This window comes from Tyto alba, unplaced genomic scaffold, assembly GCF_018691265.1.
Source record: "Tyto alba isolate M040663 unplaced genomic scaffold, T.alba_DEE_v4.0 Super-Scaffold_20, whole genome shotgun sequence".
In the NCBI taxonomy this organism is placed as follows: domain Eukaryota; kingdom Metazoa; phylum Chordata; class Aves; order Strigiformes; family Tytonidae; genus Tyto; species Tyto alba.
In genome coordinates, this window is record NW_024881283.1 from 3,410,290 (window position 1) to 3,436,259 (window position 25,970).

At 50.9% G+C, this 25,970-nt stretch overlaps 1 protein-coding gene across 1 annotated transcript; it reads right to left on the reverse strand.

Annotated features, from left to right (window-relative positions):
* Positions 1-8,154: 8,154 nt before the first annotated feature.
* Positions 8,155-16,929, reverse strand: THEMIS2 (thymocyte selection associated family member 2). The gene is made up of 5 exons (XM_032999692.2): positions 16,818-16,929; positions 11,709-11,849; positions 11,408-11,608; positions 10,039-11,166; positions 8,155-9,283 (listed from the first exon to the last, which is right to left on the reverse strand). Exons 1-5 carry the CDS (start codon positions 16,915-16,917, stop codon positions 9,189-9,191), a joined length of 1,665 nt encoding a protein of 554 aa, XP_032855583.2. The 5' UTR covers positions 16,918-16,929; the 3' UTR covers positions 8,155-9,188.
* Between the last annotated feature and the right edge of the window lie 9,041 nt (positions 16,930-25,970).

The window sequence follows — 25,970 nt, forward strand, 5'->3', positions numbered from 1 at the left end:
CAAATTAATTACATCATGTGGAACAAGTTTTTATTCTTTAAATTATTTTTAGAGCATAACAGAGAAGTACACTAAGGAAACGGAGGGTTGATATTGGTGATGTGTTGGGATGGAGATAACAGATTTGCATTTCCTGTTTCTCTGCACAGTTCAGGGAGGCAGAGTGCTGAGGGCAGCTACTGCAGTGTATTTCTGTCCTCTTAGTCATGATATGCTTCCTGTTATATAAAATGCAAAGCTGAAAATCACCTTCTGAGAATTGTTTTGCATTTGTTAATGGGAGCGCATCAGGAGTTCCTTAATATTCAGGAGCATTTTTCACCGTGACCTCCTAAGGCGTGTAGCTGTTCTCACAGGAGGAACCACGCCTTTTGTAGTGAATGCATTGCTGAAAAGCAGGACCTGGGATCTTTCAAGCTGAAAGCTGAGGCACTGAAAGGCACTTGCCTGCCAGATGAGAGCCTAGTTTGCTGCGCTGTGCTGACCTGTCCTTCGATTGCTGCCTGCTGAGTTCCCAGGACACGGGGCCTGCTGGAAAAGCAGCATGTGCACCCGAGGCTGATGCTGGTGGGCTCATGGGCTGGTTCACTCCAGGGGCCATGGGCGCTGCAAGTCATGGAGTTTTTGTTACCTGGGACTGGTGAAGTGACCTGGCTTTGAAATAGCAATTCTTCCCCGTGTGCACATCTGTGGGGCTGGCTGCTGGACCCAGGGCATCTGCTTCTGGCATCAATGCTGGGGCAAAACCCACTGTCCTGCTCAGCTTCAGAGTGGCACAGCTGTAGCCTGGGCCGCACTTCAGGGGCTACACTGCTACAGCTGCATAACAGGTGAACTTCCAGGCAGAGTCCAGCAGATCTAGAAGCTGAAAGTACTGTCATTTCCCTTTTGCAAGAGCTGTGCAGGTTAGGAAGAAAATCCCTGATGATTTTTGGAAGTGAAGATGAATGGAACTGCTTGCAGTAAAAAGTGTGACAAAACACTTGTGACTGGAGAGGAAAAACTCATTGGCTGGGGAGGGAGTTTAAACCATTGCCTATTCTCCATTTGCTGCTTGATCTTCAAAGCATCCAGGAGCATCTACTGTCATCTGGCTGGAGGGATGATTTGAAATAGGTCTTAGGGGACAGAAACATTGGCTGCTTTACAGAAAATTTACATTTAAAACTATCTGTGAACTAACTGAAATCCAAACTCAGAATGCTTTTGTCTCAAATAAAGGAGACAAGGAAAAAAACTTGGGCATTTTCAGTTGTTCTGGTTTCCTCTGTGCTCCGCTCCCCTCCTCCTCCCTGGAGCCCATCTTCTCCCCAGCCATAGTTTAGCACTAAGGTTTTTCTTCCAGGGAGAAGGAAAAAATGTATTTTGGGGTGACTTCAACAGCTATTGACCCCTGCCACTGTGGTGAGTCTCTTGGTTGAAGCTTTGTACATTGTATGAAGCCATGAAAAAGGCTGAGAGAGTTGGGGTTGTTCAGCCTGGAGAAGAGCAGGTTCTGGGGAGACCTTGTTGTGACCTTTCAATATGTAAAGGGAGCCTGTGTGGAAGATGGAGACAGAAACATTTTACCAGGGCCTGTAGTGACAGGGCAAGAAGCAACAGTTTTAAACTGGAAAAGGGTAGATTTTAAGGAACATATTTTTTATGATGAGGGTGGTAAAATGTGGTGTACTGAGGCACGGACTCAGGTCATGGGTGATGCTGAGACGCTTTATTTCAGCACGCAGGCTGCTTATATACCTTTCGTAAGTTACAGCACTTTTCCATCCAGTTACAGCACTTTCCTACCAGCTTAACACCACCAGGTGTTACACGCTAATCACGCAGTCCTGGCAGTCTTCCTGCTTTCTTCTTGCCCAGCAGCAGCCGAAAACATCAGTGTGCTTATCAGCATTTTTCTCATAACTAACCCCATGTTAGAAACAAGACACAGCACTCTTCTGACTACCAAGAAGAAACATTAACTACTTTTCCCAGGGTTGACTTAGCAGGAGCCTCTCAGTACTTGTGTCCAGGCTGAGGGGCCTGCTCCAAGGCCTGACGTGCGTTTCCATTTTGTCTCCCCTGTCATCTCCCCCTTGTTTTCTAAAGCAGCTAACATTACATTGCCTAGAGCTTTATCAATCATGAACTGTATATATTGTATTACACATGGCACACACACTAATAATATGCATATAAAGATTAGTAATCAAAACACACCTACCATAAAACAACATTTCACCCATATCCCTAAGCCGTTAAACCAGTCTCCAAAAATATTCCATTCATTATGTTCTTGTAGCTTTCCCACTAGCTTATGTAGTTTTTCAATTTAGAGTTGTCCGATAAAGTCACACAGCACAAATCATTGAAATTTTCCTAAGCTACAAGGTCCTCCCCTTAAACGAGACAGAATCCCAGGCCAAGCTCTAGCTCCATAAATAAGAAACACACCCACCGGTAAGGCTAATGGTGTTTTGGTGGAGTGTGAAATGTTGCTTGATGTATAATTACACCACACACTACTATTGCTATACATTGCTAAAGATGAATCTACATTTTGAACAAACATTTTTTTCCTCTGTAGAGTGAGGTACAACTGAAGACATTTATTAAACCTAAACCAGATACTTTTATACTCCGCAGATGCATTGCAAAATTTTCCATGACATTACAACATTGTTTTATTGACCTTCATGGTTTAAGCCTTGCTATATGTGTTACTGCTTATCTTCCCTAATGACACTATCTGTTCTCTCAAATTCCTTAACTACACATTCTTGGTGCTTCCCCCAACACCTTTCCACAGTCTCAGTGATAGCAAATTCTGCTCACTGCCACATCTGTTATTTTTACTTTCATCATTCTCATTCCTGTTGGCCTGATCCACCCCCAAAACTCCCCCTTCTTTATTAACTTGCACAAGTAGAACCTGATTAAGCACCTTAGTAATCATCAATCTTACACGGTTGATTATATGTGAAATACATAAGGCACATAAAAATCAATAAGCACATTAATCCTAGCTTTAATACTTTTTTGGGCCCAGAGACCCAGACCTTAGAACCACCCATCAAACCATCCCCAAGAGGTTTCTATGCATAATTTTTGCACTCCTTTTAACTGCTGAATACTTTGGTGAACAGATTCAGAATGGCCTGACAAATTCATACAACACATGCCCTCAGAATCCTCGCAGCCATGACCTTGAGCTAACAACAGGAAGTCAATTGTGGCTCTCTTCTGCAAGGTGGCGTGGCGTACCAACTCAACATCTTGCCACAAACCTGTAAGTGCTTGAGATGTGGCATTGCTCTGGTTATTCAGCCACTTTTTTTTTTATTTAAAGTAGCTAACACTTGGGCTGCAGCAACACCTGGGGCGAGAAATAAGTCAGCTATTCCCTTTCCTGGGTTCCAAAATTCTACATTGTCCTTACAGTTACTCTCAAAAGCATGTATCACCCATGATGTGCGACTTTAGTGTCGGTATTTAGCAAGTATCATAGTTGTGTTAGGTGTTAATAGGGTCAACCGACCTAGTGAAAAAGGTCCCTCTTTTATATATGGTGGTATTGCTGGCCAGGCACGATCACCACATATAAAAAAACACTCCTGAAGGTAATTTTGAAGGTATATTGCTTAATTTGGACCCGTTTGTAGTCGTGTAGTTACACCACAGGGATATGTTTCTATATACTGCAAGCGTTGCATTCACAGACCATGTGTGTGACTGGTTCTTTCTAGTATAATTAAAATAGAGACACCAATCCATTTTTACAGACCCTAAAAGCTCTAGCTCTTGTGGAGGTAAGGGTGGCTGTGGAAGATGTGCAGTCCATGCATCCCACTGTCCAATCAAACCTACAGGTTGAAACATAGGGTTAAATATATACAAGATCAAAGGTAAACATAAGTTAACTCGATTTGCTTGTCTTTGCTCTATAGCTTGAGCAACATGCTGCAAGGCCTGCTTGGCATCAGCAGTTAGCCTCCGTGGAGAGTTCAAGGCTGGATTTCCTTTTAATATCTCACAAAAGGGATGTAAATCTTCATTGTTAATCCCTAGTAAGGAAAGAATCCCATTAACAGCCCCCAAGACTTTCTGCAGATCGTTTGAAGTTTCTACATCCACTCCTAGCCACATGGACTGGGGGTGGACAGTTTGGTCCACAATTTTCCAACCTAAGTACTTCCACAGTGACGTTTGCTGAATCTTTTCCAGTGCTACTGTCAAACCATGTCTACTGATACTTTGAAATGCGGCATTAGTGGCCAATTTGAGTTCTGTTTCTGTGGTAGTGCATAATAAAATGTCATCCATGTAATGATAAATTAGTACACTAGGAAACTGTGGTCAGACTGAAGACAATGCATGCACCACATACCACTGACATACTGTGGGGCTGTTCTTCATGCCTTGTGGCAGAACAACCCAATGACATCTCTGATATGGCTCCGACATGTTTGGAGACGGCACCAAAAAGACAAAACACGGCGCATCTTTTGGATGTAATGGAATGGTAAAAAAACAGTCCTTTAAATCAATAATGACTATCTTCCGATTCTGTGGAACCATTGTGGCAGAAGGCAAGCCGGGCTGAAGTGGCCACATATCTTCCATGACCTCATTAATTTGTCTCAGATAGTGGAGTAGTCACCATTTGCCACTCTTTTTCTTAATGACAAACACAGGAGAGTTCCCTGGACTGATAGATGGCACAATGTGTCTGTTGGCGAGCTGTTCTTGGACTAACAGTCAGAGCTGGTGCAGCTTTTCCTTAGGCAGGGGCCACTGGTCCACCCAAACTGGCTTACCTGTACACCAAGTTAGTGGTAAAGTTTGATGCACCTCAGTGGCCCCTAAAATAAATTTGCCTGGCCCCGTGTCTGTAAGCTCAATCCCCACTGACTCAAAATATTTCGGCCCCACAAGGTAATGGGAGTATCTAGCACAAAAGGTTTGGTAGGAGCCACACAATCCTCAGGCTGTTATCTATATTAGGTGTTGGCTTTGTCGGGGCAAGGATGACCCATCAATCCCAGTTAATGGGGTTACAACGGCGTCTAGTGGCCACTATGGGGGCCAATATGATAGAGCTATTATGGTCACTTCGGCCCCAGAGTCAATTAGACCAGATAACATAACCTTCTCTGGTGATCCTTTGACTAAGCGTAAGCTGCATCTACACAGGGGTCATTTTTCTGTCATTGATTGTGACCACATTACAAGGGGAGCTCAGGTGGAGCCAAATCCACGGCTTCCTTGAGAAAGACCAGTTTGAGATGTGACTGCTGCTTTAAAAGGGACCAGCTGTGCAATTCCAGAGCCTGCAGGAATAGTGAGCGGCAGTGAAGGCATCCAGAGCATTAGCTTTATTTCTCCCTGATAGTCAGCGTCAATAACCCCTGGTAATAAAAATATTCCTTGCCGAGTGGCGGAGGATCTTCCCATCAGCAAGGCACTTAAGCCGTTGCCCAGCGGGCCAAACACTCCCGTAGAGGCAAGGGCAACAGCACTGCCTAAAAGTGTCACTGCTGAGGAGGTGGCCAGGTCCATCCCGGCACTTCCTGCGGTGCGAGTGAAGAGCTCTGTTGCTCCACCAGGTAAGTACTTTGCAGGACAGTCTGTGGAGGTAATTGTTTCAGCACACGCCTCCAATTCATGCTGCGCAGCCAGTTTCCCAAAAGGGGATTACCCTGAATTTCTCATTTAGATCTGCACTGATTGGTGTAATGCGGTCCCTTCTTACACCGGGGACAGATTCCAGGTTTATTATTAGTGGAGGTTACAGCTTTTGTTTTAAATCAGGGGCACTCTCGTTTGAAATGCCCCTGCTTCCCACAATGGAAACATGTTTGAGATGACAGCTGAATTGCAGTGAAGGTTGTAGCCATAACACGAGCCTGATTAGAAAAGGATCCAATATTCTGGCAAGCCTCTAACATTTCAATTATAGAGGACTTTCGTAGCAGATGCAACACCCTCTTACAATCCTCATTTGCATTTTCTATAGTAACTTGCTTTAGCAGAATTTCCTTCGCTTCTGGATTGTACACTTGTTTATCTAAGGCTTCCTTCAAACAGTCTATAAACTACATGAATGGTTCATTGGCCCCTTGTCGTAAGATAGGGAAAGATTGCTGCAGTTTGCCAGTATCAGGGACCTTAAGAAACGTTCAGTAAGCCAACTCTTTTGATTGATTTAGAATAGCAACATTTAATCACACTTGCAAAGCTGGAGTAGCAACAACACCCGTACCCATCAGCTGATCCACTCCTCCTCCCCATAAAGGATCATCCTCACCCCTGTCCAAATTTGAGATAGTGGCTGCTTAGACCCCTCCACGCTAGTGAGCTTCCCATAGAACAAACCGAGTGGGAAGTGAGGACTAATTGTGCAGTGGTCCTAGAATCATGCGGGGTAAGAATATATCCATCAAGCACATTCTTTAAAAGGCTTTGGGCATAAGGTGACCCTATTCCATGGTCCATGACCGCATGTCGAAGTTCCTTAATTAGTGAGAAAGGCAACCCTTCCCACTGAGGTGGGGCGCCTGGATGATATATTACGGGATATGCTTGGAGTGCTCCCGCAATATCAGAGTCTCCAGCCTCTGCAGCCTCCCTGTGGATTTTTTCCCAATGACGTCTCAGATCAAAACCGCCCACGGCCACTGCAGCCAGAGCCTGGTCTGGAGGATGAAGATCAGGCTCCTGCTCAGGGTCTACTGGACTGGGATCTAAAGGATCAGCAGCAGCAGTGTCCTTATCCGTTGATAACGCAGGTGCCATGGGCGCTGATATGGCTTTAGAACTGTTGTTCTTTTTAAGCATCTCAGAGATTGTTCGCCAGATGGATAACAGATCTTTAGCAAGAGCATTTTTCCGAGTGGCCAAGTCCCACAGTTTAACACCAGCTTGATCCTAGACATCACAGTCAAAACCCAATGCACTAGTTATACCGGGGTTAGTGGTTTTCATCCATTTAAGCATTAGCATTAAATCACATTCTTTGTATGTACAGTCATGCTTTTTCAAAAGCTGCTTAAAAGTTTCTAACACCGCCTCTTCAGTCTGAGATGGTCAGTTCCCCATAGTTCCTGACTGCTCACCGGTCAGTCCAGGCAATTATGCCGTACGGAATTCTGCGGTGCTCCCCACCGGATCGCTCTGTTCAGTCAGGCGACGCCACTGGAGGCAAGCTGAAGCCCAGGAGCCGGTCGGTCCCTGTTCGGGCGCCATTTGTGGTGTCCTGAGGCACGGACTCAGGTCACGGGTGATGCTGAGACGCTTTATTTCAGCACGCAGGCTGCTTATATACCTTTCGTAAGTTACAGCACTTTTCCATCCAGTTACAGCACTTTCCTACCAGCTTAACACCACCAGGTGTTACACGCTAATCACGCAGTCCTGGCAGTCTTCCTGCTTTCTTCTTGCCCAGCAGCAGCCGAAAACATCAGTGTGCTTATCAGCATTTTTCTCATAACTAACCCCATGTTAGAAACAAGACACAGCACTCTTCTGACTACCAAGAAGAAACATTAACTACTTTTCCCAGGGTTGACTTAGCAGGAGCCTCTCAGTACTTGTGTCCAGACTGAAGGGCCTGCTCCAAGGCCTGACGTGCATTTCCATTTTGTCTCCCCCGACAGTGAAACACTGGCCCAGGGTGCCCAGAGCAGCTGTGGCTGCCCCCTCCCTGGAAGGGTTCAAGGCCAGGTTGGACGGGGCTGGGAGCCCCCTGGGCTGGGGGAAGGAGTTGGACTAGATGATCTTTAAGGTCCCTTCTAACCCGAACCATCCTCTGATTCTCTGATCCTGTGTTTTAGGTGCTGTTAATGAACGGCTAGCACCTGTTTGCAGATGAGAGCTGGGTTCTCCCTCCTTGGATAAGTATTTAAAGGACCTCAACAGCAATAGTCAGTGTCTCTCCCACAGCGTTGATTTGAGGAGAGAGCATTGACACTGAGTGTAAATCCCGGGGCAGAACCAGAGCCAGAGAAGGAAACCAGCCCAAACCCAAGCAATGACTTGAGCCAAGTTCGAATGAATGAGATCCTCCCTGCAGCTTTGGGACTCTGCCCCAGGTGCTAAGTGAGGAATGACAGGAACTGAAAAACTGAGCCCAACACTACTCTTCACTGGGAGGGGATAAAAAAAACAAACCAGTTTGATCTTAAATGAAATTTAAAGTTTATTTTCCAGCTCTGATTTGAGAGAAGTGCAGTATGTGATGCAGGAGTGAAACACCTGCTTGCTTTCAGTGTGAAGTTCTCCCCTCATCAGCTCTTTTCCCTTCATGTACATCAGGACTATGAGGTCTTTGTCTGAGGTTTTGCTAGACTTCCAGGAAAAGAAGAGTTGAACTTTGGTCCTTACTTGGTTTTCAGATTATTTTTGCCATCCAATGCTGTGAGTGCAGTGCCAAGAAGCTGCAAGAGTGTGACAAGCACACTCGCAAGCAGGAGGGGACCATGGAGGTCTGGGACAGATGTTGCTTCCAGTTGAAAGGACAGTTAAAAATGGATGAGAAAACCAGCAAAACCTAAAGCCACAACATTTTTACAATGTTTCTACAACCTTGGTGAGAAATTAGGTCAGAGTGAGCAGCGTGTTTGGCTGTACTTGAAGAAAAGGAAAAAAAAAAAAAAAGAAGCAGCTTCTACATTCTGACATGCAACTGTAAAAACGTGTTACTCAGTGGTTTGAGTCCTAGTTGGGGCTTAATGGCACCGGGTGAAGTACGTTGTCATGTCTCCTCCGAACCCCATCCCACCCCACATGTCCAACAGTGTCTGGACATGCTGGTCCCAAAGTGTCTCTGGCTGGAAGCATCTGTAATCCCAGCCCAGACACTGTGGTAATGCAGTGGAACAGAGTGAGATCTGTGTCTCAGGGCCCGGGGCTGGCATCTCAGTGGCATCGTGGTGGCTGCCCAGCTGTGTGCTGGTCTGGTGCTGTCATAGAGACCCATGGGTGACATCTGAGGACACAGCCCACGGCACAACAAAGGGGATTTATTCTGTGCCTGGGTCTGTCCTGATGGCATGCGAGCTGTTTGCCTTTGAGGAAAGTGGGTACCTTTCTGCAGGATCAAGGCAGTTGGAGGTTGCGCTGTGGATCCCCAAGGCTGTATTTAGCCTCTGGAATTAACCAGTGTCATAGAGTATTTGGAGGCTGGCTGGCTTCCAGAAACCAGAGGACTAGAAAGGAAAAATTGCCTGCATTTTGCGAATTGTCTTTTGAATGTTGCCATCAACGGTTTCGTAATCATGTTCAGCGCTGCTGCTCTCTGTGCCTGGAAGGGAAGAGAGCACAGCCTGCAGACACGCACTGCCACAGCCCCCATGCCCCTGCCCTCCCCACCTCCCTGCTCCGAGCCGCATGCTGACATGGTGGGGACCAAGGGTGGGGGGAGAAGGGCCTCTTGGGGTGTGCTGGCAGCTGCTCTGCCACTGCAGACACCAGCCTCTGGGGCCACTGGTACCCTGTGAGCTTGGGGTGTGGGAAGGCGTTCAATGGCAGATGGAGGCCAATATTGGCGGTGTTCACCGTGCCACTGCCCTTGAGGTCAAGCCTTGCTTCCCCTCGTGTCATGGTTCCCGTGTGGGTCAAGGGGTTGGCGTGGCCTCCCCATGGGTCCCCCTGTTTGTGGGATGAGGGGATGGGGCAGCTCCCCATGGGTCCCTCCCGCCATGTGTGGGCCAAGGGGATGGGGCAGCCCCTGTGGGCACCCCCAGCCTGTGGGACACCGGGGTCAGGCAATCCCCCCGTAGATTCCTCCTGCATCTGGGACAAGGGGACAGGGAGGTGCAGGCCCCCACGGGGGTCCAGCTGGCTGGGGCGCAGTGTCACCAGCTGAGCATCCCTGCCCCCGGTCCCGGCGAGGACAGCCCCGCCGAGGTGGTGGCCAGCAGCGCCCTCCCGTTAAGCACGACCTGCTGATGCTGCTGGGGGGGGGGGGGGGGGGGGCGCGTCCTCCCGCATGGGCAGCGCGTCTGTGGGCTGAGCCCCGCGGAAGGGTCGGGGCCCGGGAGGTGCCAGGGTCCTCACCTGCATCCCCGGGGGGTCCCCGCCGGCGACACGGGCTGGGGCTGGCGGGTCGAGGCAGGGCCGGGAGCGGCGGAGCCGGGCGGGCGCTCGGCGGCGGGGGGCGGGGGGCCGAGGGGTGCCTCTCCCCGGGGCCGGTCCCTGCCTGCGCCGGTTTGGGGGGTCGCGGGGGCGGCGGGGCCGCGCCGCCGGGCAGCTGGGCCAGCAGCCGGTAGTAGAAAGTCTCGGTCAGCTCTTCCACCCGGGAGCGGCGGGTGCAGGGGGCCGGGGGGCGGACGGGCTCTTCGCTCAGCAGCAGCGAGAAGTCCAGCCAGCGCGGCGGGATCTCGAAGCCCTCCCCCGGCTCCTCGCAGAAGCTGCCCACCAGGAAGGGCTGGTCCAGCCGGGCCTGCAGCCGCAGGGCGGGCAGGGAGCCCAGCGCGTCCCGCTCCAGCGCCGGGTCGGGGGCGGCCACCCGCACCTCGCAGGGCAGCGCCCGCCGCTCCAGCAGCTCCGCCAGCCCGTACTTCTTGCTGTCGCACGCCTCCTCCACGAACCCGCCGCCCAGGTCCAGCGGCAGCAGCAGCTCCTCTCCTTCCTCCTCCTCCTCCTCCTCCTCCTCCTGCTGCCCCCCGCTGAGGCGGCGGCAGAGCAGCCGGGCGCCGGGGCCGTTCCCCCGCAGCCCCCGCGCCTCCAGCCGGTCTCCCACGCCGAGCGGGGGCACGTCCCGCCCGCGGCCCTCGCAGTCCCGCGTCGTCACGACGCGCAGCCGCCGGCCGGGCTGCAGGGCGGCCGCCAGCTCCCGCACCCCCGCGAACTGCCGGGGCCGCTGCCGGAACCGGCCCCGGTAGGCGCTGGACAGCAGGAAATGGCGGCCGGTGCCGGGGGCCGAGGCCAGGACCCGCCAGGCGCGGGAGCGGCCGTGGAGCAGCAGCCGCTGCCCCCGCCGCAGCCGCCGCTCCCAGGTGCTCCCGAAGACGGCGGGACCGGCCGGAGCGTCCAGGACCTGGGCCCGGGCCGGCAGCGCGTCCTCCATCGCCAGCACCTCGCTCAGCAGCAGCGGCCGGGCGAAGCGGGTGTGCCGCGCCGCCTCCGTGACATCCTCCACTTCCACCTCCAGCGTGGAGGGGACCTTCACCACGTCCCGGCGCACTGCGGGGACAGAGCTGCCCTGGCCCCGCGCTCGGACCCGCGGCCAGCCGCGCGGAGGACGGGACCCCACCTTACCCCCACCCGCGGCCACCCCCACTCCGTGCCTCAGGCTCCCCGCACGGAACTCGCGCAGGCTCCCGACCCTCAGCACCCCCATCCCCGCCCCACAGCACCCCCGCCCTGACCCCCGGAGCACCCAGTCCTCACCCCGCAGCACCCCGCCTGCCCCACCCGGACTCACGGTGCATGATGGCGTGCACCTCGTAGATGGGGCGCAGGAGCAGGGCGTGGGGGCTGATGGTGGGGCACAGCAGGGGCTGTGGCCACCTCTCCCTTCGCCCCAGCACCTGGTGCAGCGTCAGACCCCGCTGCCTCCTGCCCTCCGGGAAGGGTCCCCGTGATGCCGGGGATGGCCCTGGGGCTGGGGCAGGCTGGAAAAGACCTGTGGGACAATGAGGCTGAGCCCGTGGGGTCTGTAAGGGGGCTCCCTGGGGAGGAGGGCACCCATAGGGTGTGGGCTTGGGCAGGGCAGCCCTGCTCACCCTTAAACGTCGGTGGCAGCTCCGTTGTCTGCCCGGTCTCCATGTCCTCACAAACAACCTTCAGCAGCTCCACAGCTGTGACTTTCAGCAGGTCACCCGTTGACAAGCAGCATTCATTGCCTGAGATCTCATACACGGACCCTGCAGGGTGAGGAGGGAATTTCCTCAAAGAAAATGCCTCTACCAGCATTTCATAGTATCACAGAATGCTTTGGGTTGGAAAGGAAAGGACCTTCAAAGATCATCTGGTCCAACCCCTCTGCCATTGGCAGGAACATCTTTCACTAGATTGGGTTGCTCCAAGTCCCATCAAACCTGACCTCGAACACTTCCAGTGATGGGATCCACAACTTCCCTGGGAAACCTGTTCCGGTGTCTCCCTACCCTCTGTTAGCTGTCCTTTACTGCTTCCTCAGAATACCTGCAGGTGGTTGGAGCTCCTGTTCAACACTCATGAGCTGTGGAATGAACTCAGGCACGTGAAGGAGTGGCACGAGTGGTGGCAGCAGGTAGGTGGCCCGGACTGGGCACAAAGACATGGTCTAGCATGCAGGGATGGAGTTAGGAAAGCCAACGCCTGCCCAGAGCTGAATCTGAAGGGCAACAAGAAAGGCTTCTACAAGTACATCAACAGCAAAAGGACTGCAGAAAACATGGGTCTGCTGCTGAATGGGGCAGGGGACCTGGTGACAAAGGGTGCGGTGGAGGCTGACATGTTCAATGCCTTTTTGGCCTCAGTCTTTACAGGTATGAGCAGGCTTCAGGACTTCCTCTGAGACCAGGGGAAAAATCTGGAGTAAGGAAGACCTACCCTTGGTGGAGAAGGACCAGGTAAGGGAGCACTAAACAGAGTGGACATACTTAAGTCCATGGGTCCTGTCGGGATGCACCCCTGAGGGCTGACTGTGAGATGACTCTCTATTATCTTTGAGAGGTCCTGGACAATTGAGAGAGGTTCCTGAAGACTGGGCAAAAAAGCAAATGTCACTCCTATCTTCAAGACAGGAGAGACCTTCAGGCCAGTCATGCTCCCCTCCAGCCCTGGGAAGGTGATGGAGCACCTAATTCTGGAAACCATTACCAGACACGTGAAGGATGAAAAAGTGATTGGGATTATTCAGTATGGCTTTACAAAGGGGAAATCATGCTTAGCCAACCTGATCACCTTCTACAATGGCTTGGTGGATGAGGGGAAAGCAGTGGGTATTGTTTACCTTGACTTCAGTAAGGTTTGTGGTACTATCTCCCATCACATCCTCATAGAGAAGCTAATGAAGAATGGACAGGATGAGCAGACACTGAGGTGGACTGAAACTTGGCTAAACAGCTGGGCCCAGAGGGTGGTGATCATGGGCACAAAGTCTAGTTGGAGGCCAGTCACTAGCAGTGTGCTCCAGGGATCAGTACTGGGTCCAGTCCTGTTTAACTTCTTTGTTAGTGATCTGGACAATGGGACAGAGTGCACCCTCGGCAAGTTTGCAGATGACACAAAACTGGGAGGAGAGGCTGATAGGCCGGAGGGTCATGCTGCCATCCAGAGGGACCTTGGCAGGCTGGAGGAACGGGCTGACAGTTCAACAAGAAGTGCAAAGCCCTGCCTCTGGGAAGGAATAACCCCAGGTACCGGCACATGCTGGGGGCTGCCTGGCTGGAAAACAGCTTGGCAGAAAACAACCTGGGCATCCTGGTGGACACCAGGTTGAATGTGAGCCAGCAACGTGCCCTTGCTGCAAAGACGGTGAACGGTGTCCTGGGCTGCATTAGGCAAAGGGCTGCCAGCAGGGCGAGGGAGGGGATCCTTCCCCTCTGCTCAGCACTGGTGAGGCCACACCTGGAGTGCTGTGTCCAGTCCTGGGCTGCCCAGTACAAGAGGGACACGGACATGGTGGAGAGAGTCCAACAAAGGGGCCAGAAAGATGATTAAAGGACTGGAGCATCCTTCATACGAGAAAAGCCTGAGAGCTGGAATGTTCAGCCTGGAGAAGAGAAGGCTCAGGGGGACCTTGTTAATGTCTATAAATACCTGAGGGTACAAAGAGCCAGGCTCTTCTCAGTGGTGCCCAGTGACAGGACAAGAGGCCATGGGCACAATCTGAAACGCTTGAAACTTCCTCTGAATCTATGAAAACATATTTTTTACTGTGATGGTGGTCAAGGACAGGGACAGATTGCCCAGAGAGGTTGTGGAGTCTCCATCACTGGAGCTATTAAAAACCCAGCTGGACAAAGTCCTGAGCAACTGGCTCCTGCTGACCCTGCTTGAGCTGGAGGTTGGCCTGGATGATCTCTTGAGGTCCCTGCCAACCTCATGATTTAGGGATTCCCATCACAGGTAGTCATGGTGTGTGCCATTAACAAATACCAGTTACACAGTGGGGCTTCCTTTGCTTGGCCCGGATGATCTCTTGAGGTCCCTGCCAACCTCATGATTTAGGGATTCCCATCACAGGTAGTCATGGTGTGTGCCATTAACAAATACCAGTTACACAGTGGGGCTTCCTTTGCTTGGCCCATTGTGGTGAGGTCCCCAGGGCAGTGGGGAGGGGGCTGAGCCATGGCCTGGCCCTGGCCACAGGCTTTGTTCTTTCTGCGACATAATCCAAGCCTGGGTGTCCTGGCACTCACGGGTGCACTGACATTCCTGAGGAAGCCCCAGTCCCTGTGGCTGTGGTGGGGCCAAGGAGCCCCCCCAAGCCCTGGGACTACAGAAAAGGCCATGAGGTGGGGGTGGAGGGTGCAGGGGAAGGAGGGCAGCTCTTCAGAGAAGGGCAGAGCTGGTCCGTGGGCTCAGCGGTGGGCAGAGGCGGGGCTGGCAGATTCACCTGGTGAGAGGGGCGAGCTGGTGCCTTTGGCCATGGTGGAAACGTTGTTTTAGGGCCCTGGCACGCACAGCCGCTCTGGAGGGTCTGGGCAGGACAGACAGAGCCAAGGCTGGACATGCTGTTGGAGGTGGGCTGGATGTTGCCACCCGAGCCACAGAGGGACGGGCACTGCTGCAGGCACTGCTGCACCACTGACCACTGCTCATCTGTGGAGCACAGCGGGGAGCAGCGGGCTGGGACTGGCTGGGAGAGTGCCCATCCCCCGGGAGTGGGGAGAACCTAAATAGCGGAAATAAATGTGAAAAAATAAACCAAGAGTGTTGGACAGGAAGAGGTAGATGAAAGCTAGGAAGTATCATAAAGTATTGCATGTTGTGTAAGCCCCAGTCCCCTTCCTCCATGTCCTGTCACACTGCCAGCATCGAGGGCATGGTCTGAAAAGGCAGGGAACACACAGCCAGGCTGCACTGCCCAGAGCACAGTGATGCTTCACACCCTGGGTGTGGAAACCTAGTTAACTCCACGCACACATGACATGGCTGGTCCCCTTGGCTGGCAGCAAGACACACAGACACACGTGGCTGTGGATGTCCTGTGCAGGACCTCCAAGAGCCCTTCAGCTCCACTGCAGCACCAAGCCAGAGCGGTTCTGCAACATAAAGCAGGAGGTGAGGAGTGTGTGGCTGGGAGAGGAGCCTGAGAAGGGACCAAGACCAGCAACAGTTTTGTTTAATACCTTGGGGACCCACCCAAGTTTTGATAAAAAAAAAGACTGAAGTGGTAACGTCTTCAGTAACGGCAGGAAATTCAGAAATGTTCAAGAAATATCGTCAGTGCAGGATGGCACATCTGCAAGGTGCAGCACTGATTCATCCCCAGTGCACTCTGATCTGCCTGCAATGTCCAGCACTGTTCACCAGCAGCCAAGGGAACATGCAACCAGGAGGTTGGCTGAGGGGTCTTTGTTGGGTTGATGCTTACTTCTAAGGAATCAGGAATACCTGGAAGCTTGTACAGCTCCTGTCCTGGAAAGCTTCCAGTGCTGTTAACTGTGGAGGGGCCATAACAGGGCAGAAAAGCAGTGCAGAACTGCACAATGGGAATGGCAGAAGGCTGAACTGATGTAACTCAGGTGAGGAATGCAGCAGGAAAGATTCAGTGCTTAATCACGCTGCAGTGTCTGGGGTAGATGTGCCTTTCCTGGAGCCAGAGCCTTTCCTGGATCAGGAGCTCCTCAGGCTATGCCACCACATCATGATACCTTCCAACACAAGCAATGCCCCCTTCTGACCTTAAATCTCTTCATTCACTGAGCTTCTACCAAATCTGTGCAGCCCCAAACTTCTCCCCTCCCTGGGATAACTCATGATAACTCATGACAAACCCCTTGTGAAGCAGAAAGCACCAGCTACCTCATGATGACTACTAGCAACTGCTGAACAAATTGACTGCTGCTGTTGGAACAGTGGCATTTTTACTTGTTTAGCAATGTTAAGATGTTATCAAGGCCACCAGAAGTCTTTGGGAAAGCTAACATCTACCCCAACTGAGCTACAGAAAAGTAAAGTGAGATAACCCCGACCACATCTCTGATTTTTAAAAGTCAGTGTAACCTAAACAAATGGTACAAATCCTACAAGTCTTGATGGTAATTGCCAATTGATGTTGCCAGGATCCTGCTGTGCATTCCCAGCATTTTTGGGAGCCTCAGAAATTGAGCATTTGCTAATTTCTGGTTTCATTTCACTACCAACATTGCCACCAGTTGAGGAAGCCATGTTGGTCAAGGCTTCTCCTCGACTTAAGATGTCTTCAGGGACGTAGTCCAGGAGGAAGCAGAGAGCTCAGACCAGGCTGCTCTCTGTGCCCTTGCTGGAGTCCTCTCACTGGGGACAGGGGCAATACCATCCCACCTTCCTCCTGCCACCGAGCATGTGGCTCCATCCCTGCCAGATCCACCACCATCAGGTAATTCTCTGCCTGGGATGAGAGCTATGCACGAAGTGGGGGAACCAGCTTGGGGGGTTTTTGGTGCCCCACCACTTTCCTAGCAGCATGACTGAGTGCACTGGGGCACTCAGCTGAGTGGGCACTGGGTGTAGAAAGTTTTTGCAAGAAGCTATGCCTTGGGCACCAGGGTCTTTCCCTGGGCACAGGCACCCCAGTAGCAGGGTGAGGTGGCACATCTTCAGGGCAGGAGAGGGGAGCCCAGGCTGCAGCAGCATGGCAGGGGGAGGTGGCACAGCGTTGAGGCACCCTTTAGAGGCAGTGGGAACTCAGCACTCACCTTGGAAGTAGACACCAGAGCAAATCCTGAGGATGCGGGGCAGGGTGGTGGAGTCCAGGGAGCAGATGTATTCCTGGAAGGAGAGGGCGTCCATGGCCATGCTGCTGGGTATGCCGGGGCACTCTGCAGAGACAGAACTGTGTGGGAAGGAGCTTTGGGCTCTGCTTTCGCTTCTGCCCGGCTTTCACTTCTGCTTCTGGTAGTGTCAAGTTCCTTCTCCGGCCATAGACCCATGCTGCTGGCAGTTCTCCAGCCTGCACAGACCGAACGATGTGCTGCTGGGGTAATCCTCTTTCTGGCCCCCATCACCCATCACAGCTTGGCGTACCCCAGTCCTGGCCTTGGTGGTACTGCTGGTGCTGAGAGTGGGTGAAGGCATGGACGCCCCAGTTCTGCTGTGGTGCTGTCCTGGCTGGACCAATGCTCCAGCCTGTCCTACCCAGGCTGACCCCATCACACACCTCTGTGTACCAGCCTGCCCTGTGCCTTTGTGTCTGGGGCCAGACAGAGCGATGGTGCCATGGAGCTGAGGGCAGGGCTTGGTGGACCACACCAGAGAAAGTGAAGGGCTGTGTCCAGACAGCCCTCACCCCTTACAGACACACTGCTCACCTCTGGGCTTTCAGGCCCCACTTGCCTCTGGCACAAACATCCCGGGCATCATGCCCTGGCTGGGTTCAGTGTGTGGAGGAGAGACTGGTCAGTGGGTCTGGACTGAGTGTCACTGTGGCAGCATCAGCCGTGGGAAAACCAGAGCCAAATTCCTGTGCCTCCAGGACGGGCAGCAGCACCCATCTCACTCTCCTGCAGTGATGGGCCCTGTCCTTCACCAAAGCAGCTGAGCATGATCCCGGGGCTGCCAGCCCCACAGGCTGTCAAGCTGGAAATGGCAGTTCTGAGAGCTGCTGCTCCTGATGAGCTTCATCTTTGTAAGGATTGCCCTTTAATTTGCCCTATAAATCAAACCGAAGCTGCAGGGTAGGAGCAGGAAGAATAGGATGGGACTTAATGTAGAAATGAAACTTGGAGAAGGGTATTTTTAAGTAGATGATGCAGGAAAAAAGTTTTTCTGTTTTGACTCCAGCTGTGGAAGTCAGTTGTAGTTAACAGGAATTTGTGTTTCCTCTTAGTTAATACAGGATGAAACAATCTGAGGGACAGAGTGCCCCTGGCACAAGGCAATTTCAGCATGCCACGCAGGGTGTCATAGCAGCAGGGACATCTGGAGGACTTCAGACCAAACTGGCACCTGGAGCTGGACTATTCTTGGCACCCAAGAAAATCAGATGTGTCAAGGTCTTGACAACCTACAAGGATGGAGACCTTCCACCCCTCTGGTGATCTGCCAAAGGGCTGCACTATCCTCCCAGAGATGATGTTTTCCTAATGCCCAGCCTGCATCACTGACACTGTATATGTGACCATTGGCCCTATCTTGTCTGCCATTGCTTTGAAGAATTTTGGCTCTACTGTTAGCAAAACTGTCCTTCAAGTAGTTGTGGGTTGCTATTAGATCGTCCTTCTCCTCTTCACCAGACAAAACCAGACCAGCTCCCATAAACACTCCTTGTAGGTTGTGTGCCCAGCCCCATGACCATCCTGGTCACCCTTTGGTGGTCCCCCTCCCACATTTCTTTTCTTGAACTCAGAGTTCAACACTGGGTCCACTATTCCCTGTACAGGCAGGCAACAGGGATAGCTTCCTTTGATCTGTGAGCACATGGTTTGCACTGTTCACAGCAAGAGAAGAGGTGTAGTGTTGTACATTTAAGCTGGGGGATATAGGGGAAAAGACACGGGAACTGCCCTGTATCAGCCTCCTTTGGAGGCTCTGTTCCCAGCAGGACAGACTGGCCCAGGCAGGCAGGCTCAGCATCACTGTGGAAGGTATCCAGGTGCTGAGCCTGTGCTGACGGGACACTGAAAGATTTACAGCTGGGCAGTGGCACACAAGCCCACATGGAACTAGATGAACGAAGCTAAAGTGGGTAGAAGAACCCAAGCAGTAGAAGTTTAGATGCCATCACTTTTATCATCATGAAATGGGAGTGGGACACAGCACCTGGGAGAAATACCCTTTGTACCAATAGCTGGGAAGAAAGTGTATTTTATTGTATCAAACAATGCCAAGAATCCCTGAAGGGCAGGACCAGACTAACCATGAGAGGTCAGGAAACTCTCAATATAGTATACAGAAGCCCCCAAACTTGCAGAACTTGTCCCTCTGGGGGTGTTTTGCTGTTTTAAGGCAGCGTCCAGGGAGGAGCTGAACAGATGTATTGCTCTGGAAGTCACAGGGTAAGTGGAAGAGTCAAGGGCAAAGGCCTCTGCACACCACCTATCTATTCCTCTGTTGCTAAACAGGCACTAAAGAACCAGCCATGTGCCTAGACAGTCCAAAACCCCATCAGCAAGGCTGACTCCAGGGCCTGTTTGCAGGGAACAGATGACTGTGCTTGTGGTGGGCATCCCTGGCAAACCAGGGCATGGATTTTGGTACAGCTGAAACCTATGTTTGCAGCTGCAGGAAGAGCAGCTGCTGATGCACTGGTCTAGTTCAGCACAGAAGAGCCTGGCCACAGCCACCCCTGCATACCTGTGTGCTGCTACCAGCCCGGGGAAAATGGGAGGTGGACAGGGGCCAGAAAGCATTAATTTGAAAATCAGTCATAGAAAAAGATGTCTAAAAATAAAAGGTCACTTCAGGAACCAGAAAAGTAGAGTGGCCTAAACTGGACAGCTCAGGAGCACATGGTTCATCTGGTTGTGGTTGGAGAAGATACCAAAGACTGTCTGCTCTTTGCTGAGGTTTCCTCCCAGGGACATGTGATAACCTGACATCAAGCAGAGCCAGCATGGAGGAAAGACCCAGCACTAGTGCAGTTTCCCAGAGCTCTGCTCAATAACACAATTCTGGGATGCTACTGGGCGCTGCCGGTCCAGCAGCCCCTGATTGCCAGGGCAGGCGAGGGATATAGGGAAACATGCTCAAGGGGGATGCTGACACCCCAGCTGCAGCGTGATTGTGAAAAGGCAGCTGAGAACGCAGTGTGCAAACCTCCAAGGGAAGTCTGGAAAAATAAAGGGGGTCATTGAGGTGCCTGAGCTCTGGGAACAGATACCATGAGCATGGCCAAAGAGAGCAATCATGGTCCGCTCAAAAGTCCCCCTGGCTCTTGTCTGAGGCCTCTAGGAGCAGGTCTCCAGGCTGCTGAGCTCCAGCAGCAAAGAGCCAGAGCTTGGCCACAGTGAGTCAGATCCAAGGAGGAAGCAGCGGCTCTTCAGGGATGGGGAAGAGCTGCAAGAAAAAGGGAGTGAGGAGAGGCAGAGACATGTTCAAGACAGCTCATTACAGGCCATGGGGCTGAAAAGCTCTGCTTTGGGGCCAACGATGCCTGCTATGCTCTCCTGGTAGCTTAGTCTTGAGCCTGATTTCATCAGGGGATGGTTGATGAGGTTGTTGCTTTGCAGCTACCCAGAAGCATGCACAGCAGACCTGTGAGGTTTGGGATGTCTCTGAGAACAACAGAGCAGCTGTAGGAGGAAAAGGCAGCAAACCTGTCAGGATTCTGTCATCCCAAACAGAGCTACAGCCTGGTGCTGAATAAATGGGTGTAACATTTTCAGTTCCTTCTGCTCACTACCAGGCTGGTGCCCACCTGACTGCTGTTCCTGTGAGGGGCCAAGCACAGTGATGCCCTCACAACTGCTGCTTTATTTCACATGCTAATCGAAACCAGCCCATCCCCTTCCACGAACAGCCCTCACTTCCCCACACAAAACAAGCACTCTGCAGGGGCTGAGGAAAGACCAATTCTTTTCCCACAGTAGACACTTCCACATCAGCCACCCAGGGTCTGCTATCAGGATGACTTAGGCTCAGGCTAGACACACGGTCCCTGGACTGAGGGTCCTCTTTTTGAGCACTGCCTCCACTGCTCTGAGTTCAAATTCAGCAGTGATCCCGCCCAGCAGGCTCCCCCTTCAGAGAGGTCCCTGTGACAGCAGGGAAGCATACAGGGATGCTCCAGTTCGGCAGCACCTGTAGCAGAAGAAACTGCTCCCCCCAGGAAGAAGGACCCTGCTCATTGCCAAGCCAGAGGAACTGTGCAGCAGAAAGGCCAAGAGGGAAACATCAAGATCAGAGGGCCCTGATGGCACTGCAGGCTCATGTACAGCACCTTGGTGATTCTGCCCACGCTCACCTGCTGAAGCTCGCAGGCGCTTCCCTGCCATTCACTGCCCAGCCCAGTGCTAACGCTAACCCAGCATAATTTTCCACTACACGAGACAAGTCCTTATGCTCTCCAAGGTCAGCGTCTGATATAGGACCCAACCGAGATGGTATCTCCCTGTAAAGGGACCCTCTCCTCCTACTTCAAGCAACCATGTACCACCATGGAGCACAGCAGAGAGTGGTGGATGAGCCAGGACCCATGAGCGGTTTTGTGTCTTACCCTGCTGAGGCTCTAACAAGGGTGAGGATGGACAGCAGTAGGAGCAGGGGACTTACATCAGAGGAAATTGCTACTTTCTGCTTCATGCAGTAAGCCAGGAAACAATGCAATTGCTTTTTTCCCCGCCTCCAGTTGTGCATTTCCCTGAGCAGAGCAGAACACACTCATTGTTAACATCATGGACAAACACAGATGGAAAATCTGCTGGAAATGGTTTGCAAATCTTCAAATGTTGAATTAGGTATGTTGCAGCATGCAACCGTAAAGCCTGTATCTTAGTACAACTAGTTGTGTTCTGCATACTGAGTAACTGAGATAAAGTCGTTAAGAGACAACAAGAAAAACATAAACCCTAGGCCCAGTGATATCAAATGAGGAAAAATTGATGGCTAGCAACTGCCACGAGTCAGAGGGCTATTATCAGTTCCACACAGTTGCTTTTTGAAAAAGACAGGCTGGGTAGAAATACTTCTTTTACTAGAGATTGGTTATTAATGGAATTAGTTATTCCTTTTCCTTCCTACCCTCACCCCTTCCTCCCCCCCAAAAAAATTCCAACCCACAACTCAAGAGGAAGCAATGAGCACACAGCAAACAATTCATGTAAATCCCACAGTTTCTGTGCTCCTAAGCTGATGACTAAGCATAACAAGGGAAGAGCAAACAAGTACTGCATTTAAAGCAAAGCTCTTTCTATAGTGTAACAGCTTGTCTGAAACATTCACACAGTGCTGTCTCCTGGCAGAGAGGAGGCTTTGATGAGATGTTCCTGTGCATCGTTTCAGCTTTCACTGAGCTCCTGGCAGACCTTGTGTGTAGCATCTCATAGGAGCATTTACAGCCAGTCAGTGCAGTGCAAGGAGCTTTTCAGCCACTGGTGCTGGCAGGAGACAAGCTTTATAGTATGACAATGGTCACTGAACCAGTGGTTTTGTCTTCTCAAGTTAAGACTGGTTGATTGTATCCAGAGTCCTGCATTTCTCTTGAAAAGATTCAAAGCACAAACTACCTCCCTGCTGATCACCATGGGCTGTGCTCCGTATCAGATGGAGCTGACAGTTCTTGGTGCTACTGAAACCCTCACTGAGCCCTGGGCAAATTTCTCTGCTGTGCTGTGCCCTAAACAGTGCTTTAGGCTCTGCACTGAAGCAGCCAACAGCCAAGCTCTCTGTCTTTGTGGACAGTCCCTGTGAGCACTGGACATCCTCCACGCGTCTGTTAGCTGCCCTGCTGCTCCCCGAGTCCCTGCTGTAGATGCTGATGGAGACACAATGATGTTTTGTCATGTCCCCTGCTGCTCAAATGACACCTGGCAGATAGAGCTCCTGGAAAAATGCACCACTGTTTTCCTATCTCACCCACAGGGTACCATTCCATCCCACATATCATCACAGATTTTATTACCATTTATTTCTAGCTTTCAAACTTCTCACCTGGGCTTGTGACACTCATTTTCTTACTCTGCCCATTTTAACCATGACCTTGGCCTCTGGACAGCATTCCCAGGCTCAGAGAGGCAAGATGTTTAGCTTTCATAATCCTTCATTGTACCAGTTCTCCTACCCATACGGTTTAATCTCCATTTCCTTCATGCAGCGTGGCTGCAAGAAAGGGTAAGTGAAGCAGAGACACAGTAGCAGAGGTTCTCAGAGACAGGCAGATTTCTGTGCTGTAGGACAGAGAAAAGCTCCCATGGAGAAGTCAGGAACAAGTCTTGGACATGCCAACTTCAGGTCATGGGGATGAAAATCATACCAATCATAAGCAGCTACAGAGAGCAAAGTTGCCTACCTGCTCTTCTGGTGTCCAAATTCAAGTGTGTAAACAATAAAATTGCCTGTAGAAATTGATTTGCAATTTCATCAGATAGACAATTTGAGTTTCCACAAATTTCAGGCAGTCCCCAAGTCATCCTGCACTGCTTGTCAAAGTCCTAAACTTTGCTGCTGTTTGGCTACAGTTGTGGGCCTGAGGTTACAACATGCAGCTCAGAGCTCCTCAGACAGAAGCAGGAACTGTGATCCTACAAGCAGGGCCCCAGATAGACAAGCACAGAAGATATGTGAAGTCAAGGGATCACATCAACTGCTAGCATCCAAGAAAAAACAGTCTCTCAGCCCAAAGCATTCTCACCTTAAAGGTTTGTACTTGAGGCATCAGAGCTGAAGCAGGGAGTGGAACCACTACTTAAACAGCCCAATTCCAGGCTTTTCCTCATCTTCGCCAAACCCTGAATGTGTTTTCAAAGTAATTGAGCACTCTGATAAGCCTATATGGGAGAGGTTAATAGAGAACAAGCTCCTTCAAGCTTAAATAACTCAAGTTATAAAACCAGTACTTTCACAAAGACACTGGAGAGAATTGGTTGTGCCTCCTTTCAGAAAGGACTTGCTCTGGGGTGATACTGACATAAACACACCATTGCTCACCCACCAGAAATGCTGGCTCCATTTGCTACAGGCTCAAGCAAGAGAAGGCCTCTCTGACATATCTAGAAGTAGTTGGGGAACCTCAGGCAGGAAATGACACATTACAGCCAAGATATGAGTCAGAAAAGCCATGACTGGAATTGCTAGGTTAGTCCAGTACTACTGGTCAGTTCTTGGAAAGCCAGCACACACACAGGCAGCTGACTATCTGTGTGCCTCTGCAAGATGACAGTAAACAACTTGGGCCATAGTAAGATGCATCAGAATGACCAGAGCAGTATTTATGCTCTAGTACTAGCTCTAGTATTTAAGACTTCCTCATCTACTATTCTGCAGATGTGACTGAAACCTGTCACAGATGTATGCCAGAATATATGACAAGACAGACAGCTATGTACGAGAGGGTGGACAGCAAAGGTTTGGGCTCTTTAGCTGCTCCTCCCTTAAAGCTTCTCTGAAGAAGACATCAGTTCTGAGAAATTCCTAAGATGCAAAAGACACTGAAGCAACCAACAATGCTGCTAGAAAACTATTGCTTTTGTGGAGCAAGCAGGACTTCTGGGAGAGGCAGGGGAAGCACCATGGGTAGTCTCAGGCAGTAACATGATGCCGGTATGTGAGGTACCTCCTACTGCTTTAGTGGTCATGGGAGCTTCAGGGAAGGCTACTTTAGAAGACTGTGATCCAAAACATGTGGTTGTCTATCTCGAACTCACCACGATCTTACTTCACACTCTCCATCTTGCACTAGCGTTCCTGTCCCCTACAGCAAGCAGGTAAGTCCCAGTGACACCACAGAGCTCATGAACGAGGAGCTGTTCCTGGTGTTGAGAAGTGAAAGCAGGAACATTTTTCCCCCTTTACCTACCACTGCTAAATTAAGAGAGTTTTGAGATCAAAGAACCTACAGATTACCTGACATTAGAGTGCCTTTGAAAAAACCTCCTAAACAGCATCTGACCTCTGAGCCCAGTAATAGCCATTATGCAGCCCCAGTTCTTTGGCTTGTCCCAAGCCATGTCTTCCAGTCCAACCCTCTACTGTAGTCTTTCCCCATGCCATTGAGGGTTTCAAAGCACTTGGTGTAAGTGTATGAGTGTACACTTCAGCTGGCACACTCACCTGTTCTGTGCTGGAAGTTATTCCTGCTCTCCTAAAAGTCCCCAGGGAGAAGACACCTCTCCAAGAAGTCATTCTTTCAGGTGTGTCATCAGAGGGTCTATCTTACTGCACAGCTCACTGGGAATAGAACAACTTCAGCCAGCTCATTACTAGCTCTTTGGATGCCTGCTGGGTGCTGCACTCTTGTATTTCAAAACCAAAAGAGAGAAGAGGGGATACAATGACACTCCAGTGAATGCTGCAGGACAGATGTTCCTGGAAAACACTGCCATTATTCTTTAGCTTAATCATTTATTCAACTGCAAAGTCTTCTCCACTTCTTCATTCCCACTTCTGCATTCCACATTGCAGAGAGTTTTAGATTATCATTCAAGTTGACTCCTTTTTAATACTTCCTCTAATACAGAAAATTAACTGTAACCACACCAACAGTTGAAATGTCATAACAGAAAGTTATCTATTTAACCTGTACCAACTATTTCTACCTATGGCAGATCAGCAGCTTGTACAGGAATTGTGAAGATTCAGCCTTCTGCTGACACACAGAAAATGGAACTGCCCCAGCTGCTTCAAGGATATTGCTGCATTAAGAAGAAATATTAATCTATAGCCTACATATTACCAAATTCATCAAAGCTTGGGAATCCCTCTCAACCCTACACTGCAAGCACCAGTCTTCTTTAACCAGGTCCCACTGTTTTTCACTACAGCTCCCCCAGTGAGCCTAGGACAAGGGGCAGAGACACAGCATAACAAAGATGGTGCGTTTAGACTTGCACACTCTGTATGTCAGAGGCAGCAAGCTGGGCAATGAGAAGAGCAAAATTGGGGTCTAAAGTATATCTTTTGCAGAGAGAGGATTATGCCAGAACCAGGTAGAACTTCACTCTGAAAACAGAGGCAACTGCTGTTTAAAATCCACTGTTAAATGTCACTCTTGTGTGCAAAAGTGCAGCATGCTGCAGCACAAGACAGCAAAGCAGGTCATGAGCAAAGAAGCTGGAGCAGCTTTAAGAGCCGCAGCCTGAGCCAGCCACTAAGAACAAGACCTGCAGTGATAGCTGCACTTCAGTAAGCCAAAAAACAACGTACAGTCTCAACTGCAGAAGTGTGGACTGGGAACGAACACACTACACTCTCCAAAC

What these genes read in the sequence shown, in the direction of transcription:
- THEMIS2 (XM_032999692.2), bottom strand. Translation starts at nt 16,917, where the DNA reads ATGGCCATGGACGCCCTCTCCTTCCAGGAATACATCTGCTCCCTGGAC. An exon ending in CTCTGGTGTCTACTTCCAAG is followed by an intron (nt 11,850 to 16,817) that starts GTGAGTGCTGAG and finishes CTCACCCTGCAG; the next exon opens with GGTCCGTGTATGAGATCTCA. An exon ending in GGTGCACGCCATCATGCACC is followed by an intron (nt 11,167 to 11,407) that starts GTGAGTCCGGGT and finishes CTGTCCCCGCAG; the next exon opens with TGCGCCGGGACGTGGTGAAG.